Here is a 13,537-nt window from a genome sequence, read left to right on the forward strand (position 1 = left end):
TTTAAATGAACTTACTTTGGCATAATATTATATTTATGGGAAATAATACAGAGTACTGTGCCAAGTACAGAATACTGGGATAATGTAGGGAGTTGCTGTCCACCCCTCAGCCAGCTTCCCAGCTTTCCCTGTTGTTAACATCTTCCATTAGCATGGTACATTTGTCACAACTAAGAAACCAACCTAACTCACTAACTAAATTCCAGACCTTGTTTGGATTTCATGAGCTTTTACGTGTTCATTTTCTGTTCTAGGGATCCAGTCCGTTAGCCCTCATGTGTCCTTTGATCTCCTTTGATCTGTGACAGTTTCTGAATCTTTTCTTCTTTTTCTTGACATTGACAGTTTTAGGGGGTTAAATATTTTGTAGGATATCACTCAGTTTGGGTCTTCTCATGTTTTATTTGATTAGATCAGAGTGTTAAGGGTTTTGAAAAGAATGCTGGGAAGGTGAAGTGCACTTCTTTTGACATCACATAGGGCAGAGAGGCCATGACATCCATAGGACGTCACTGGTCTCGTTAGTCCTCATCCCTTGGTTTAAGTGTTGGCAAGTTTTGTCCACTGTAAAGTTAGTGTTTTTTCCTTTTCACCACTGAGACTTACATACAGTACCTGCCTTGCTGGGAATCTAGAAGGTGAGTGGCAGATCTATTGAGATATTTTTACTTAGGAAGAAGTTGTTTGTACTATGTTTTTGTGCATGCATACCACCGACCATGGTAGGTACCTTTTTTTTTCTTATAGTAGCCAGTTCCCTATAATCATGATGGTGACAGATTTGTATTTGTTACGACTGTTTCATGTGCCAGTTCTTTGAATATATTGCCTCTTCTGTGAGCTAATTTGAACATAAATGTTTGTGTTGAGTTTTATCATTTAAAAATACCGTTTCTGGAGATTGTTTGGAACATGGATTAGGATATAAGGGACAACAGTGCCTCTGTTAAAGTATCTTCACACCTTCCTGTGATGTAGACTCCTGAGTAGTTGTTTCCCCTTTATTTCGTTGTTAAACTTAACCTTTTAGCACTGAATAACAGCTCTATGTGGCTTTAATTAGTAGCACGGGGATTTAGGTCTTTTATGGTCTGTAGCTTATGTAGTTTGTATCAAATATATTCATTCTTCTTTTTCAGATGTAAAGTTTATCTTGGAGGTCCTCTTAAGACAGACAGTCTTTATGCAGGGTGAATTACAGCATCGGGGTTGGAGGGAGTCTGTGTCTCATTTATTGAGGTTGTCTACTAATGTCAGTGTTAGCCACCTTTAGTTTTAGTAACTCTTCATCAGTATGAAGCTTATTTTTGCTTTGGGCTTCTTTGTCCTTTTCAAGGGGGTCTTTGTGATTTAGTTTCCTGATAGAGGTTTAAACAAGGGGAAAGAGAGTGATTGTGTGGCATAGATAGAGAACCAAGTCTTGCTTTTCATGTCTGTTATTTCTTTTCTTGGTGGCATATGCTCTGGGTTTTTTTAGCCCTTCATTCAAGCATAGGCTAATGGGGGAAAACAAATGGACCCTTTTAAAAGGTGTTCATGATAATGCATTGTTTTTACCTCATGTATGTGTTTTGTGTGTGTGTGTGTATACACACACATATATTGCACACATGTGTGTAAATTGTTTGATAGGTAGAGGGTATTTTTCATAGGTTTCAGAATGGGTTTTACCCAAGACCACACTGCTTGGTGGTGGCAGAATTAGACCTAGGCCTAGGTCTCCGGAATTCTAGCCCTGATCCCTTTTATATTCCACATTGTGTTCCTTCTAAATGAGAGGCCTTATTTTTAGGTTCTGAATCAGAGCAAGAAATAGATAAGAGGGAAAATTAGGCAGGAGAGGCAGAATTTATTTATTCTTTCCTTTCTTTGCTGTGTATCTCTGTTTTGATTTAGCCACACAGACACATGTTCTCTTAGCGTGATGTCATCTTTCACCTACAGCTTAACTCAAGAATTACCACTCAGCCTCCAAAGAAGCCAAGAAGGAAAGGTTTAGTAAGTTATAATGGGATTGTTAAGAAACCACATGTCTCGCTTCAAAAAATAATTGAACTACTAACAACTCACAAAGGCTGGCTTTAGGAAGTTATTTTATAACTGAAGAGTTCCTTCTGTTAAGAACCTTTCCATGTCCCAACCCCAGGGTAGTAGCTACATACCTTTCTAAGTGGTGGTGGTGCCACTGGAATTTCTTTAAGTACTGGCTTCAGCCCCCTGTTGTACCTTTTAATGCCCTGCCTCAAGCCTGCCGTGCAGAGCCATGGTGAGTGGGTGCCAAGCAACCTAAAACAACAGCAGGCCGCTCTTCTGTTGTTCCCACTCAGGGGTGGTGAAAGGGCACAGGAAGGAATCTGGAGAATTGTACTACAGCATTGAAAAAGAAGGCCAAAGGAAGTGGTACAAGCGAATGGCTGTCATCCTGTCCTTGGAGCAAGGAAACAGACTGAGGGAGCAGTATGGCCTTGGCCCATACGAGGCAGTAACCCCCCTTACCAAGGCAGCAGATATCAGCTTGGGTAAGACCTTTGCTTCCTGAAAAACTGCCCCCAGGCCCTGCTTTGTTTGTGTTAGGAGGAGTGAATTCTAGAGTAATAAGCATGCCTTCCTAAATCTTACTACTCCTATGGTGTATGAGATGCTGATGAGCTGCTGTTTTCTGGAGCCATTGCCTATCTCTGTGTCTTTCCCGGGACCAGAAAGTAAGTCCTCAGATTCTTCTGACCTCCCCAGTTTTCTGCAGGGGGCCAGGCATACTTCAGTCATGACTGAGACTGAAACAGAAAAGGTGGTGGTTTGAAGGGAGGTTTTGTGCTGCCTGGGGAGGTGGAGGAAAGGGTGTGGTGATCTCTAACTCAGGCCCTACCCAGCTTCTTGGAGTCTAGGGCCTCATGGTCTCATGGAGTTGACCAGCCTTTGGCTTACCCTATCCTAGACAATTTGGTGGAAGGGAAGCGGAAACGGCGCAGCAACATCAGTTCCCCGGCCACCCCCGCTGCCTCCAGCAGCAGCAGCACAACCCCTACCCGCAAGACCACAGAAAGCCCTCGTGCCTCCTCCGGAGTTCCCTCAGGCAAAAGAAAACTGATCACCTCTGAAGAGGAACGGTCCCCTGCCAAGCGAGGCCGGAAGTCTGCCACTGTGAAACCTGGTGAGTGCTTCCTTTTGCCTCATTCTCCCTCAGACCACTATGGAATACAGGGCTAGCTGCCGGAGAGATGGAGCCTGAGAAGTGGCGGTGGCTCCTCTCTCCTGGCTACAAAGATGGGGTCCCATACAAGCCCCAGGTAGTACTCCGCTTACTGCATCCACCTTTATGCATCTCCCAGCAGAGTCCAGTAGAGGTAGATAGGACATGAAATCTTGGTTGGACACATTCATTGACTTCCGTGTAGGTTCTAAGAGGGGAAAAGAAGTACTGAATTTTAAGCAGATTCAAGATAGGTGAAACTGGTCTTACATATCTTCTTTACCTGGCACCATCTTCTACCTCAGGAAGCTCTGCTTCCCCCTCCCTTGCACCCAGGGTCCTCTGGCTCTCCCAGACTTCCTCTTGAAAGCTAGTACCTCACTTTGCATCTCCCATCCTCATACTGTTCCCAAACAACTGCTTTCCAGTCACTCATGCTTCATATTAACAGGAATTAATCTATCTTTATCTGTCTTTGTTTCATGGTCTCTACTATGATCCTTTCACATCCATTGGGGTTCTAGAGACACAGGGGTAAAGTCCTCCTGTCTTCCCTGAGGGAGCCCTCTCAGTCCAGCAAACTTAAGGACTTCGTTGATTGTTACATGTCCATTGTCCTGGCACCAGAACTGCTTTTGTTTCCTGTGTATTTGGGTTGTGTCATCTCCATATATATCTCACACTCGTGTTGTGTTCAGGTTATGTGAGGCATGGAACGAACTACTTTACACATAATACCTCAGATAATCCCTATGAGGTATAGATGTTAGAATTCATGTTCCAGTAGAAGAATCTGTGGCACAGGAGAGTGGGCTGACTTTCCCAAGGTGACCGAGTCATCCAGAAGTCACACTCAGGCAGTCGATTTTGAAGTCAAAAGCTTATACATACTGCATCAGACTGTGCTTCTCCTGCTGGTTTTGTTTTAGGGAGGCATGACCTGTCTGTCATCTTAGCCTCCTAATGAGGCTATGATTCTGCTTCTCCAAATCAGGTATTTGTTTTCTTTCTGTGGACTTATTGGGGCACTCCTAGCATGGGTGTTCTGGGAGTCCTGGGCTGGCTGGTTCACTTATCCACCACCAGGGGTTGGAAACTGGGACAATTGAAGCAGGCTGGTTTGATGGTGCTCCATCAGCGTGTAAGAACACTTTATTACCAAGTATTCTGTGTACCGTTCTGGTGAGGGTCAGGTATAGGATGGTCTATCTGCCAGGGACATTTCTTGGTAATAAAAAAGCTGGGCTTTTTGTTGTCTGTTTTTAAGGACTGTTTCAAAATAACACTTACCTTGGGGGATTCCAAGCACTGGGCAAAGAAAGTGGACTGAAGATTTCCAAATAATTTTTCATTCCTACCTAAGCTTCATTTGTATTAGAACCACCACCTTCTTCAAATGATCTCAGAAGTATTTGGTTTGGCTGTATAAAAACAATACTAGTTGATTTTAATCTATGAAAATAATGTATATATCATCATGACTGTAAAATTTAAATATACCACATTTCTCTGCACTGTAAATTGGGTCCTACGTTATTGACCATATAGCTTAAAAAAGTTGGTCAGGACCTTCCCAGCCCATCCTGTCGTGCCCAGGCAGTGGTCTGTAGCCTTCTAGTAACTGTACTCTGTCCTTTCCAGGTGCGGTGGGGGCAGGAGAGTTTGTGAGCCCCTGTGAGAGTGGAGACAATATGGGTGAACCCTCTGCCCTGGAAGAGCAGAGAGGACCCTTGCCCCTCAACAAGACCTTGTTTTTGGGCTATGCTTTTCTTCTCACCATGGCGACAACCAGTGACAAGTTGGCCAGCCGCTCCAAACTGCCAGACGGTCCTACAGGAAGCAGTGAGGAAGAGGAGGGTAAGTCCCAGGAAGCCCTGGGGACTCTGACACTTGGGCAATTTCTTCCTTTCTGTTCACTTTATGAGCCTACCAAGGTGGCAGTCCAGGTGGCATCTCAGATCTTGGTCAGGAAAAGTTAATGAGCCCTGCGTTTTGATTTATAGACTGTTTCCACAGAATTCCTCTTGGTGGCTCCTCAAAACAACCGAGATGGGAGATCGATCTTACCGTCTGCTTTACAGATGAGGAAACCAGCTTGGAGAGGTTAAATAATTGCTTTTTGTCTGCAGTAATGGTAGAGTTGGGACTAGAACCCCTGTTCATTTTATCCTACTATAGTCATCTGGCTCCGTCAAGTTTCTCAATGCCTTGCCGCTTTGCCATCTGTGTGCTGGGGCAACTGCTAGAGAAGACCCACGTGCGGGCCGAAGTTCAGTCTCTTGAGGTCTGAATGTAAGACTAAGAATGTAGGGTACCCAGAGCCCCTGGGTGATTACAGAGAAGCAGCTTCTAAGCCTTTGCAGCTCTTGTACCTCTCTTCAACCTTAAACCTCATCTGTATATTGCATTTCTGCGTTGTCTGTTACATAGGGTTTGAGTGAAGGCTACAGTGGGGAGAGTTAAAAAATAGTTTCAACTGTCTGAAAAGTGTGATCTAGGAGAGAAAATGGACAGATAAAAATGTAAAAATGAGTCACTGTAAGTGACTCAGCAGCATCCAGATGGGATGATGTTCTGCAGGTTAGAGTTGAATCTTGCAAGAGGGGATCACATTAGGGAACATGGTTATCGTAAAAGAGCAGCACTGCAGATCCTGTGATGGTTGGCACGTCAGGTGCGTGGATGACTCTCTGCTAACTAACCGAAACTATATCTCCCCCACCGTAGCCATGTGGAGATCTTTACAGGGACGCAGATCTTTACAGGTGGTCAGGGAGTTGCAGTTAGGGTTTATGCTGTTTGGAAGGTGCATAAACGGAGTCATCAGCAGTGTGTTTCTAGCATATGGGAGCAGGTGGCATGTGTGAGGTTTCAGGGTTGTGCACCCAGCCTTTTTTGTCAGAATTGAGGTAAGTATAGGTCCTCCCTATAGGCAAGGAGATAAGGTGTCTGTTTTCCTAGCCAAGAGTGTAGTTTTACATTGATCATAATGAGTCCCTTGGGGATTGTGTGAGATGTATTGTGAGATCAAAACAGTGTGTGTGGTCTTGTTTTCTTTTGCTTTTGCAGTATTGCTAGACTCTGGACCTTCCTTATTCTCCAGCACACTCCTAGCCGTTCCCTAGACCCAGGACTTGGCAGTTCTATAGATATTTTATTTGTGGGTTGGTACAGCATGGTCAACAAAGCCAGCTTTGGTAAGAGATGCAGACTGTCCAGTTCCTTAAATGTCTGTGACCATGTGTAAGATTAATAAACTCAGCTAAGAAGAATTCCCTCCATTGCTGATACATGAAATGTTTTTAATCCCAACCTTCTAACCAAACGTGAGGGGAGGTAGGCCTTGTCTAAATAAGAAGGGAATTGGACTTTTTTTAGAGAGATTCCCAGGTATCTTCTTCTTCTTCTTTTTTTTTTTTAAAGATTTTATTTATTTGACAGAATGCAAAAGCAGGGGGAGCAGCAGGCAGAGAGAGGCAGGGCTAAGCATGGAGCCTGATGCAGAGCTTAATCCCAGCACCCTGGGATCATGACCCGAGCCCAACGCAGACGCTTAACTAACTGAGCCACCCACATGCCCCGATTTCCAGGTTTCTTGTGGAAAATGTGGTTATAGTGAACACATCTGTTTTATGTTGCTCCTTTATTGTTGGATTATTGCCCCAAAGTACCAAAGTCCTTGATACTTTTAGTATGTTGAAGGTCCCTCAATCTCAAGAAGCCTAAAGACATTTGTACTGAAACAGTCTTCTAACAGAATATTAAGTTTTAAAGAAACGATGTGGTATGACTTGTAGATAAATGGGAATCTCTTAGATGCTACTTTAGATAAGGAGCTCATAAAATATTTGAATTCATTTAATGAGACCTATTTATTCATGTATTAAGTATATGGCACTCGGTTGGTATTATTGGGAGGCATACCATCAGCGACCCATCAGCCATGAGGATTTGACTCTAGAGTTGGGTTCATTTAGTACCTTCATCCTTTAGATGATGGAATTAAAAACCTGTTCATTTTAGCCTCTGGTGGGGCAGGGCCACTCATAAGTTGCAAATAAAGAAAATTAAATCCAAAATGAGAAAAAGTAGAGGAGTAGACTACTGCTACCTAGGTGGGATAATGTTTGATTATACAGATGCAAGGAAACATAATTGGCGATTAAAACCGAAGAGGTCAGGACTAGAAACAGACCTGGATTAAGCAGATGTAACATAGAAGTCTTGGGAAAAAGAAAGGATCACGCGAGGCCTTGGCAGTGACTCGGCAGTAGAGTGTTGGTACTAAAAATTGTGATGAGGTGTATTGAGATAGATCAACAGGATGCAGTGACAAGCCTGAGAAATAGTCCTGCTATACTCTGAGTTGTTTACAACCATTTAGAGTTTCCAGTTTGAGCTCTCATTTTAAGAGGAACATGGAGACTGCTTAGTCAAGAAAAGAGCAATGAAGGTGAAAGGGCCAGCCAGTCAGACCTTCCCGGAGGTGTAGAGTCCTGACTGTGGGGCACCAGCACTCTGGGCGGCTCCAGCAGGCAGGGAGGGCAGCACAGGGCTGGCCTCAAGGGGTCTGCTCTGCCGGCGTTTGCCACTGGGCACGAGGGGGATGGGAAGTGGTCCTGGCTCTGAACTCTTAATGAATTTGGTTGGGTTTTTTATTTGTGATAAGTTCATTAGAACTTAATTTCTCAGAACTCTTAACTAAAATCTCTAATGTCTTGCTTTTTTCTTTTCTTTTTTTAATGTGTTACTTATATATGAGAGGAGCAGATATTTGGTCAAAAGAGGCAATTTCTAATTGCCTAGGGTCATTACAGCTTCAGCCTCATCTCTCATAACTTCTACTTCACCCTCAAGACTGTAATGCAGTCATTGATGTTCAGTGTCCTGAGGTACTTCAAGATCATCAAAGGTAGATAGTTTTCAATAAAAAGGTTGAAATAGGATTTTTCTGGCTAACCTTCACTTAATCAGTTACATTTTAGAAACCCTACTTTCTTTGAGCTTTCTGGTTCATCACAGTTTTAGTGTATAGAGGGTAAAACTGCTGATGAAGGGGGAATTTGAAGGCTTTGTTAGAAAAAGTGTGAATCAGCTATTCTTTATCTCCACAAGCAAGCAGAATTAGAGGAAATGGGCTTAGCTTGCAGGAGAGATTGAGAGTAGGCATAAAGGACAGCTTCTTGATAAGGGTTACTCATATTGGAATACCCACCGTGGGAACTGGTTGTGTGTCCATCCTTGTTAACAGTCCCATGACTCAGTACACAAACCTTTGATGTTTTTAAGGTCCAGGACCTACCCCCATTTCTCATCTTCCCTACCCCTTCTGCTCTTGTCCCTTCTTTTGGCAGCATTTTGTAGTCCTCATGACAGAGCTCTTTCTGACCCATGGGAAAGCCCTTGATCCGTCTTTGGGATATAGTGCTATAGAGATAGTGGGGGAAGTGTGAAAGGAGGCAGTAAGAAGCAGCCTTAAAGTAGCGAATAAGAAACCGACTAGTAATTATGATCTTGGTTGTTTTTTTTGTTTTTGTTTTTTTTAAATAGAATTTTTAGAAATTCCTCCTTTCAACAAGCAGTATACAGAATCCCAGCTTCGAGCAGGAGCTGGCTATATCCTTGAAGACTTCAATGAAGCCCAGGTGAGGAGTTTCTTTGTGTAGCTTCCCGGGTGGGTCAATGATGAGAAGAACCTGGGGGGGTGGTGGGTTTCATAGGCAGCCCCATGAAAACCCTTTCCACAGTTCAGGAACTGGGAAACTGCTACAAGGTTTTGCATGAAATAGAATTTTTACTTTTATGTAAGGAAGAGAAGTTGGAAGCCTTATTTGTTAAAGGCTGTGGTTCTGTTTCTGGGACAAAAGCAGATTAAAACTTGTGTTTAATAGAAATCCCATTATAGTGTGCCTGATTCTCAGCCTGGAAGATTGAATACCTAGGCTTGGGTTGTCCCTTGAGGGTTTAGGCCCCCAGAAAAACCTGCAGGTGAGGCAGGGAGAGTATCTAGGGCAGTGCCTTGGGCCTTTCATTGAGAAAGGAAGTGTTGGGCAGAAGGATAAGCTCAATCCCATTTTGGGTAGTATTTGGAAGTGTTCAGATCTGTTCTCTGGAACTCAGGACTACTATTCAGGGGCTTTCTGTAGAAGTCACCAGACCTATTGGTTCTGTTCCTTTTCTTCCAGTGTAACACAGCCTACCAGTGTCTCCTAATTGCGGATCAGCACTGTCGAACCCGGAAGTATTTCCTGTGCCTTGCCAGTGGGATTCCTTGTGTGTCTCATGTCTGGGTCCATGATAGTTGCCATGCCAACCAGCTCCAGAATTACCGTAATTATTTGCTGCCTGCTGGGTACAGCCTTGAGGAGCAAAGAATTCTGGATTGGTGAGTATTTGAGAGCCCAACTAGGATGGAAGACAGGAAGCTTTTGGAGGGGGAAGAATCTAGGTGAGAGTGTATTTGTAGAAACTATAATTGTCATAGGATAAATTAGAGAATTTCAGTGAGTTCTTTTCATCAGTTCATCTAATTTATGTTCCTGATGTATCCTGGTTAAGGACCTTTTGAAAATGTGTGAGGATCCATGTAGGTTCAGTATTCTTGACCTCTAAGGTTAGGGGACTAAGTTTTAAGCAAGGCATTTTATTCTCAGCCCCAGGATGGATCTGGACAGCAGAAGGGCTGAATTAGAATGCCAGGATTCCAGAAAATACATGATTTACAGGAGAGAAGGGGAGTGGTATCCTAATGCAGGACTTTGGGAAACATTCACATGGGCCCAAGTCCCTTGGCAGAGGGGCTCTAAGATGCTGTGTCTCTGACTCCTTCATAGGCAACCCCGCGAAAACCCTTTCCACAATCTGAAGGTACTCTTGGTGTCAGACCAACAGCAGAACTTCCTGGAGCTCTGGTCTGAGATCCTCATGACTGGGGGGGCAGCCTCCGTGAAGCAGCACCATTCAAGTGCCCATAACAAAGGTGGGTCCCTGCAGAGTGTGTGTGGTGGTACTGCTCTAAGGAGGGCCTCAGACCCACGGATGCTTGGACTTGTGGTCTGACTGGCTGACCTTGTCCATGTTTCTGAGAGAAGAAAGGTACCACCCTCAAGAGGTGAGCCACTAGGAGTGAGGCCCTGGGTTGATGCTTCTGCTGTAGTCCAGTGCTGTATTGATAAACATGCCTATAAGGTTAGCATCTAATGATGGTGACTTTTCACTTTGGGTTGTGATCAGTAACACGGACATGAAAAGCTTGAATTTGGGCGCAGTCCTACGCACTGGCTAGGAGGCATGTCTTTTTCCATGGAAGGCTAAATCCAGTCTCCTCTCTTCCCTCACCTTCCCCTGCTTCCTGCAGATATTGCGTTAGGGGTATTTGACGTGGTGGTGACGGATCCCTCATGCCCTGCCTCGGTGCTGAAGTGTGCGGAAGCATTGCAGCTGCCTGTGGTGTCGCAGGAGTGGGTGATCCAGTGCCTCATTGTTGGGGAGAGAATTGGATTCAAGCAGCATCCAAAATATAAACACGATTATGTTTCTCACTAAGGATACTTCGTCTCATTGATTTTATTCCCTGATGTTGTGGAGATTGTGTTTTAACCGGGTTTTAAATGTGTCTTGTGTGTAACTGGATTCTTTGCATGGATCTTGTATATAGTTTTATTTGCTGGACTTTTATGATAAAATAAATGTTGAATCTCTTTGGTTGTAGTAACTGGGATTTCTTCATCCATTTCTTTGAACTTAACTGCAGAACAAAAAGCAAGACAAACCTAGTACCTTCTGCGGGTTTCAATAGGCTTGTTCATAGTAGGAAGACAGCTAGCCAAGGTAAATAAGTGAAATTTTAAAAATTTTCTGTGGTATCTTTGTCAAAAGGTTATCCTGGGCTAATATTTGACTTTCAAAAACTTGATTTTACAGTAGGCCCAAATCAATACATGGAGCAAAGTTAAATAGAATTGGGCATCTCCTGTTACTTAAAAAAAATCATCTTAGAGCTGAGCTCGCTGACAGCTGATGTGGGTACTGTACTCTGAGAACTAAAAAGGAAAAAGCACCAATTGCTATGAAAGATCAGTGACTGTAAGCCTGATGGGATGACTTTCTGCAAGGATAAACATGAGAAACGCAGGGACAACACTTGGAAATGTTAGCAGCTCTGGCCAGAGGTCCAATTTTATGTTATTGCTGTCATGGTTCCTAGAAGCTATTCTTTCCCTACCGCTAGCAGCATCCCTGTTGATGTCCTGTGATTCTCTGAAGCAGGAGTTAAAAAGTTTTCCCTGACAGTTAGTAAATATTTTAGGCCTTCTGGGCCATTTGACGTGTCACAAAACCTTTGCCATGACAGCATGAAAGCAATCACAGACAACAGGTAAATGAGTGTGGCTGGGTTCCAGTAAAATTTCATTTACAAAAACAGGTGGTGGGCCAGAGTTTGCTAACTTCTCCATAGACAGAAGTGGAAAGGGTTAACTTCAGCACACAAGTATAGGAAATAGGATATAGTATATGGTAGGGAAGGACCAGAATCACTGGCTACAGACTGATGCTGGAATGCTGCATTCTTTCTCATTATGGAGTTGTTCAATAAACGTTTATTTTTGTTCACACCAATATGAACATTAATAATTACAGTAATGGTTGGGCCAGATTAGGGGAACCTTAACTTTTGTGGTTTTTCCAAGAGGGGATAATAAGACTTGCAGTTTTCAATATTGGGAACCTAGAGATTTGACCTCAGGCTTTTTCTTAAGGACTCCTTTTCCGTGTTAAAATAGGAGTAATTAAACACGTCATCAATAGCTAGAACTGCCCTTTTTCCGGTCTGAAATAATTGGAAGTTATTACTTACTGCTGTCTCTCGCCGCTTGAACAGTACCTAGGCGCATAGTAGGTGCTCAACAAATGGACGTGTCTGACAGATGTTCTCCATGTAATGGATCTTGCAAGGTCAGCAGAGGGAGAGCTGGCACCACATGTCCTCCATGGTGGGTGAGTTAAGAACTCTCTTAAGATGGGTAGACTGTTCCACACGGGAAGGATTTGTACCCATGAATGTTCAATAGTAGTAGCTTCTAGGAGGAAAGGTAGGGCCCTCAGTAGATGGCAGGCATTTGCAGAGCGGCTGGAGAGTGGGATGTTTTGAATTTTGTCACGGATGTGGGAACGCTGGTGAGAGACTGCTGGTTTGTGAACCAGTTATTTTCACATACCGAAACTATAAAAGAAAAAAAGAACCTCATCAAATATGCTTTCCCAAGATTTTCTTCAAAGAAAGAGTAATCAGGGCAGCCTGTAATCTACCTAATGTCATCTTCTAAAACAGTGTTTCTTGTACTTTTTCTGCTTAAAATCACTTAGGAAAAATCTGCTTGAGGACATTTGAGAGACAAAAAGGAGAACAATAAAGTGCTTTTTAAAAACAGGAGAGACCTCTGAGAAAAGCCAACCACCAGTGAATCTTGGTGGTGGTTCCACTGAATGTTGGATTAAAAAGCTAAGAACTTGAAGGGGCAATCACCTTTCCCATGCATGGAAGCTGGGGACTAGAAGCCAGAGAGGCAGGGTGCCCGGCGCTGCAGAGCTGGTTAATGTCAGAACTGGGAACCAGCCACAGCCACTCCACTTCCCAGTTCGTTCTTCCTGCCCAGCAAACTAAAAACCCATCTCAGCATCAGGAGTTTTAGTATTTCACTATGATGGTGGCTTTTACTAGAAGTTAAGCTTCATTAATATAAATAAAGATGATCAGACATAGCCCTTTATCTCAGCCTATTTCCTTGTTTATAAAATGAAGCCATTTGGATGAGATGGTGGCTAACATCTCTTAGCTCTGGAATTATAAATTGTTCAAAAGTCACACACACAGAGTCCACAAACTTCCCCAAGGCTTGTTCGTACCTGCCCAGAGTTCCACCGGCCTGGGTGTAATATTTGTTATAATCTAGTCGTAAGAGGAGTTGAGCCAAATCTGAGTTGATCTGATGGTTCCGAACACTGGAGAGAATCTTGAATAGCAATGAAGACTGGCGGCTGAAGCCCTGCAAGGGAGAAGGACCCAGGCTGTCACTCCTCTCAGACTCACCAACTGTCCATGTGGAGTGAGAGGGGAGCGGGGGAGCTTCTTGAAAAACTCTTCCTCAGAATTCTACAGCACCAGCTGGCCTTCCCACAGCCTCGCTTCTCTTAGCTCCTAAAAGGTCGTCTTAGGACGGAGTCCACAGATAGCATGACTTTCTGTGAAGGTACACTCCCATGCTCAGTAGGAAGTTAGCATCCGCTTTCAAATTAATATATTCTGTTGTATACTGGGGCTGGGGAGAGCCGGCGGCTTTTTGTTAA

General features: G+C 43.7%; 2 protein-coding genes and 1 long non-coding RNA gene across 7 annotated transcripts in view; 1 reads left to right on the plus strand and 2 right to left on the minus strand.

The window, feature by feature from the left end:
• The window catches only part of LOC309867080 (TP53-binding protein 1-like), a 64,200-nt gene extending 53,296 nt beyond the window's left edge, over positions 1–10,904 (plus strand). Inside the window, 7 exon segments of the mRNA XM_082735363.1 lie at positions 2,328–2,519; positions 2,936–3,151; positions 4,832–5,047; positions 8,741–8,835; positions 9,376–9,575; positions 10,024–10,169; positions 10,548–10,904. Of these exon segments, the coding sequence (XP_082591489.1) occupies positions 2,328–2,519; positions 2,936–3,151; positions 4,832–5,047; positions 8,741–8,835; positions 9,376–9,575; positions 10,024–10,169; positions 10,548–10,735 (1,253 nt within the window). The 3' untranslated portion in view covers positions 10,736–10,904.
• On the minus strand, positions 319–4,834 carry LOC309867100. Its single transcript, XR_014312978.1, has 2 exons — positions 4,481–4,834; positions 319–3,398 (listed from the first exon to the last, which is right to left on the minus strand). It is a non-coding gene; the product is annotated as an uncharacterized lncRNA (long non-coding RNA).
• An 866-nt stretch (positions 10,905–11,770) lies between the features above and the next one.
• Positions 11,771–13,537, minus strand: part of TUBGCP4 (tubulin gamma complex component 4) — a 38,281-nt gene continuing 36,514 nt past the window's right edge. For all 5 annotated transcript variants that reach the window (XM_082735425.1, XM_082735427.1, XM_082735429.1 and 2 more), the window contains 2 exons: positions 13,097–13,236; positions 11,771–12,413 (listed from right to left, as the gene is read on the minus strand). In XM_082735425.1, coding sequence (XP_082591551.1) covers positions 12,401–12,413; positions 13,097–13,236 — 153 coding nt within the window. In that variant the 3' untranslated portion in view covers positions 11,771–12,400. The remainder of the gene's footprint in view (positions 12,414–13,096; positions 13,237–13,537) is intronic.

This window comes from Mustela nivalis (assembly GCF_964662115.1).
Source record: "Mustela nivalis genome assembly, chromosome: 6".
In the NCBI taxonomy this organism is placed as follows: Eukaryota; Metazoa; Chordata; class Mammalia; order Carnivora; family Mustelidae; genus Mustela; species Mustela nivalis.